Raw genomic sequence first — 5,559 nt, forward strand, 5'->3', positions numbered from 1 at the left:
ACACAGTATTGAAAACAGAATTCTCTGCCAGTCAAGGATTATATAATTGCTGGCTTCAAATGCCATTTAGTTTCCAGTCTCACTTCCTGTAAACTAAGGAAATGTTTAGCCTTTCCTTCAGGGGGAATAGGAATAGGCCACAAAGTCACCAGAGACTCCAGGGTTCCAATCCCTACTAAAATGTGCCAGACACACAGAAGCAAAGCTAAGATGCTCTCTCTCTCTCTCTCTCTCTCTCTCTCTCTCTATCTCTGACAGTAGTTTGGGTCTATCAATACTTCCACCCTTAAAATGTAATTCAGGGGAAGGGGCAAGCCTTGGTCAGAAGCATACAATCATAAGGAAATGCAGACAAAGTATACTGAGTTATTTTTTTCCTTCCTTTATTTATAAAGAACACAACTCTGACACAGACAAAAATGTCAACACACTCCAAAGAGTCCATTCACAACAGTAACAACAAAATGGGACAGTGGCAGGACCCAGTCTACAGCTGTCTGTGGCCCACACTGAGGGGCCACTGGGAACAATGCCTTCAATGGGCCATGTCACCGAAGACACATGAGACAAGTCTTGATCTGGAGAACACAAGAGCCCCCTCAAGGCAGAAAGGGACATGTTTAGTCTTCAGCATCATCAAACTGTCCTGTTTCAAAGACCATTTTAGAATAATGTGGTATTAGTGGAGGTGGATGGTGCCAACTGGGGTCATACATCATGTCTCCCTGTGGGGCACAGCACACCCAAGGTTTGATCTCCTGAGAAATGCTCCCCTGGATGTCATCGGCATCTGTGGACAGTTTCAAAGGACAGATTAAAAGGAAGGAGGGAAAGTGAAACAGGATTGCACAAGAAAAAATATCTAGAGGGAAGACTTGTGTGTGTGTGCGCGCGCACGCACACACACACACACACACACACACCTCCTTTCCTGAAGACACACAAACAAGGAACTCTGAACAACCTGTTTATCCTTCTCAGCGTTTTCTCAAGTGAAAAGGAAAACAAATGGATAGCAAAGCACCGCTGTCTGCATGGCTCATTGCAAAGCCTTTAGGAGAAGATTTCCTTGTTAAAGCAAATTGACATTGTAGAGTCAGTGGGATTTGTTTTTAATAATAATAATAAAAAAAAGCAGAAATTCCAGACCTGGACCAGAGATGAGGCTGAGCTCATGTATATGATCCCACTCCCAAACCATGTGTGTAGGGGCAGTGTGAAGGAGGCCTTAGCCCTCCCTACCTACCGTAAGGATTCCCTTGGTCTGCTTTCAGTTCCAAGTCCCAATCCTCAGTAAAAAGATCAGCAGCCTGTTCCATGGGTGGACCTTCTGACAGCTCCCAGGCATACAGTTCCCCATTGGCTTCCCTCTCCTCCACAGCAAAGCTGTCCTCTTCCAAACTTGGGCCCTCATTGTGGGCAGGAATGTCATTAGGGATGCTCTGAGCTCCACTGGCTGTGAAATCAACAAAAGGAACTTTTAAAAAACTGGAGCAGTTCTGCTCATAATTTTCTGCTAGCTTTCTTCTAAATGGAAGTAAAAATCTAGACAAACCTTTTAGTTTATATTTTAGAAATGGGGTGATCTTTTTTTTTTTTCTGTTTGTTTTTGTTTTTTGAGACAGGGTTTCTCTCTATTATTTTGGAGCCTGTCCTGGAACTAGCTCTGTAGACCAGGCTGGCTTCAAACTTGCCTCTCCCTCTGCCTCTGCCTCCCCAGTGCTGGGACTAAAGGTGTGCACCACCAACGCCCAGCCTAAGACAAGCCCATTGAGTACAGAGGGACTTGCACAGGCTGTGTTTTCACCTAGTTTACAAGTCACTGAACCCAAAGGCCTCTGGCAAATGATGTGCTTTTACTGTTCAAACCTGTGTTGCACTTTCCTCTTGAAAGCTTAATAGTTATTACAAAGGGAAACAGAGAACAGTCCCCAGTCTTCCCCCTGAACTCGGGAAGCCTCACTGCAGTGTGACAAAGTCTGTGGTAGGACAGTGGACCTCCAGGGCCCTGGAGTCCTGTGGCGATGCCAGGGCTGGGTGAAGGAGTAACTGGCCTGAAAATAGCTGCAGTGTTAAGGCTGTCACAATGGTCTTAACTGATTCCTCAATAATGTGAACATGGAATTACTGCATGCCCCAGCAATTCCACTCATAACAGTACACCCAAAAGAACTAAAAATAGTTCAGACAAGAAAAAAAAAAAAGTTCCCTGCAGCACCATTCATAACCACCACATGCATGAGCAGATGAATGGTCAACAAAGTTCGGTCAACACATGCCATCAGCAGATGAATGGTTATCAAAGTGTGGTCTACCCAGTGGTGGGACTGTCCAGCCACAGGGGAGTGATGGGGGCTGCCACCAAGATGCCAGACACAAGAGACCATGTATTTTATAATTTCATTTACTGTAAAGTCCCAATTGCTTGTTCATAACAGGTAATCATTAGGAGGGGAAAAAAGCTGATCAGTACTTAGGAGCTCAGGAACTAGAGAGTGAGTAGTGTCTACTCACAGATACAGGATTTTCTTTTGGGGGGGGGTCATGAAAATATTCTACAATTAGTGATGACTACTGTACAACACTGTCACTGGGCTGAATACCACCAAACATTTTAAAATAGCTAAATGGTAACTTTATAGGATACATCCTTTACCACATTTAAGACTTTATTTTGTGCCTTAAGTTTCTCATCAGTAAAACAGTAACCAAGATGCTGTGAGTTATTTAGGAGAAAGAAGGAGACACTGGGGATTGTGCCTGAAATAGTAAGTACTTAGCACCTGCCAACTGCTATGATTATAATCACACGATTGATCTACACTCTCCATTAGGACTTTCTTCCAGAATAGACAGAACATCACATGTGTTCACTGAGCATGGTTAAAAAGAGGACTGAATTTCTTATTTATTTAACTGTAATTACACAGGGGCTAGTGGCTAGTGCATTAAGGCGGTATTATCAGCCCATTCTACAGATAAGCTAAGTGACTTATTTTTCACTGTGAATGAAAAATGAAAGTTCAAGGACTATAACCTGGACCTGAAACAGTTTTTCTATCTATATACTCTGTGTGCTTTCCAGTGCCCCGTGTTGTTCCTCCTAGTGAAGTGGGTGGTTCCAAGTGAAGGGGTCCTGCTGAAAATATGGGCAAAGGAGGGAGCTCACTAAAAGAGGGCTGGCTAGCAAGAGAAGGCACACAAGGCTAAGGGACCGTTAGGCTGTTTCCTCTCCACCTCTTCAGCATCCACCCCAGTCTCTGCTGTCTACTTGCCTAGTCGATCCATGGCCATCTCAGTCTCTGTCTCTTGACCAGCTGCAGCAAAGCCGGCCTGTGGAAGAAGAAATCATCAGGAACTCAGGCATCTGGGACATGCCATCACCTTAACGCTTTGAGCCCACCATTCCACAGTGCCCTTCACACTGCTGGTGACAACGATTCAGCAAGGCTAGAGAGAGCAGGGCCTGGTAGGCATTACCCCAGCAGTTAATGTTCACAGCTTGAATGATTAGGCCAGATTTCAATCTTAGCCTTGCCATGTGCTCAGGGTGTGACCTCTGGAAACTGGGGATGGTTGTTCTGACATTGCAGGGCTCCTATGCTGACAGAACATTTGTGAAAACACCCAATACAGGCTGGAGATGTGGCTCACTTTAAAGTTTTCATTTATTTACATATTTATTTAGGTATTGCGCTTGTGTGAATGTACCAAGAGGAGGCGGTGTTGGATCCCTAGAGAGGGAGTTGCAGACAGCTCTGAGCCACCTGCTGTAGGTACTGGGAAATAAACCAAACACCACCACCACAATGCCAGCTCTCAGTCTTACATGAACTTTTCATCATACACCTGTGCTTAGCACACACCCTGGCTGGCATCCATTAAACAGTCATGCCTGGACTTTTAATGATTCAATTCCACTGTGGTCAGTGATAAGCCAGAACCACATTGCCCCCCAAGGTGTTGGAGCGAATAGGCACAAAGCAGCCTTTTCCTATGACTTAGAGCTTGGGTCTTACAACAGGCCTTTTACCCAAGAGGTCTATGTTCAACAGTGTTCCATTTCTTATTCTTTCTTTCTTTTTATTTGAATTTAGCTTATAAACAATCATATTTTACATATCAATCCCAGATCCTTTGCCATCCTCCCATGCTCCCGACCAACCCCCCCATCCAATCCCCAAGGAGGATGAGGCCTTACATAAGGGATCATCAAAGTCTGTCACATCATTTGGGGCAGGGACTAGGCCCTCCTCCATGTATCTGGGTGGAGAGGATCCTTCCTTGGGGAATGGGCTCCCAAAGTTCATTTGCACACTAGGGATAAACACTCATTTCGCTGTCAGAGGCCCCATAGACTGCCCAGGCCTCACAATGCTCCATTCCTGACCTCAAGGCCTTGGCTGGGCCACCTCCCTCTCTAACAAAATTGTCCTCCTCTTCACACTAATTTTCTGCGAATCTATTGCTACTGTTGCTGCAAATACCATCTTGGACGCTCAAGCAAGCATTCCATTCACGGACCCAATTAGCATATACGTTGTGTCAGGCATAAGGCGTGCCTTCTGGTAAATAGGACGCCTACAGTCAAGCTCTGTGTAGAAGTGGACGCTGAGTAAGAGCGGGTCATATGAAAAGGCTGTATTGCGCCCACTTGAAAAAGAAGTTTCTGGAAACCGCGTGTCCGTTTCACCAAAAGGGAAAAAGAACCGGTGACATCTAACATCCAAGGTCAGCTGCATATCCCCACCAACGGCCAGAGGTGCTCAAGGGAAAAAAAAAAAAAAAAAAAATCCGTTTCCTCGCCGCTCCCACCCGACCCTGGCCCCAAGCTCCACCTTCCCTCCCGAGCAACCCCGGATCCCCACGCGCTCCCGCCGTTACCGGCCCGGCTCTGCGCGTGCTCGCAGGGGGTGGGGGCGGCGTTTCCCGGGTGAGCGGCCTTCCTGCAGCGCGCGAGCCCGGAGGCTTCCAGCCCGGGGGGTCGCAGGTGCCCGCGCCCCCCATCCCGTGGCGCTCACCTCTGCGCTGGGGACCTGCCGCGCACTTGGGTCTCCCGACCCCTGACCAGTGGCTTCCTGAGGGTCCATGCCCCGCCGCCCACAGCTAGGCGACCGGGACGCTCCGGCACGTGACGGCCGACAGGCTGCAGAGGGGCCAATCGGCTCGGCGCTGCCACCGAGGGGGCGGGGTGGCGCAGGGGCAGCGGCGCCGGACGACACGCCCACCTGCGTCGTGAGGGGACCACAGGCTCCCAAGCTCATCTTGACAGGCCTGGTTTGGTGGATTGGACACCGTGACTTCCCCATCGCACTATTAAATGACCAGAGTCCACCCTACAGCGTAGATAGCCCAGACGTCGACACGGTCAAAGCCACTGCTGTTCCACCACTTTTCATTCCAAACCATCACAGGGTACCAGATTTCAGGTTGCAGCTGGTCCACAGCATCCAATAATGAGTGAAATAACTCAGCAGTCTGGAGACTTGTCACCTTCGCTTAATGATCGCATTTCAAGTCAGCGTGCTATCCAGAAACATTGTGTGATTGTGTTAGCTA

At 47.8% G+C, this 5,559-nt stretch overlaps 1 protein-coding gene across 1 annotated transcript; it reads right to left on the bottom strand.

The window, feature by feature from the left end:
- Positions 1-357: 357 nt before the first annotated feature.
- Positions 358-5,309, bottom strand: Coprs (coordinator of PRMT5 and differentiation stimulator). The gene is made up of 5 exons (XM_051181955.1): positions 4,885-5,309; positions 4,521-4,611; positions 3,276-3,333; positions 1,247-1,456; positions 358-790 (listed from the first exon to the last, which is right to left on the bottom strand). Exons 1-5 carry the CDS (start codon positions 5,307-5,309, stop codon positions 621-623), a joined length of 954 nt encoding a protein of 317 aa, XP_051037912.1. The 3' UTR covers positions 358-620.
- Positions 5,310-5,559: the final 250 nt, after the last annotated feature.

Source organism: Phodopus roborovskii, unplaced genomic scaffold (assembly GCF_943737965.1).
Source record: "Phodopus roborovskii unplaced genomic scaffold, PHOROB, whole genome shotgun sequence".
NCBI lineage: Eukaryota > Metazoa > Chordata > Mammalia > Rodentia > Cricetidae > Phodopus > Phodopus roborovskii.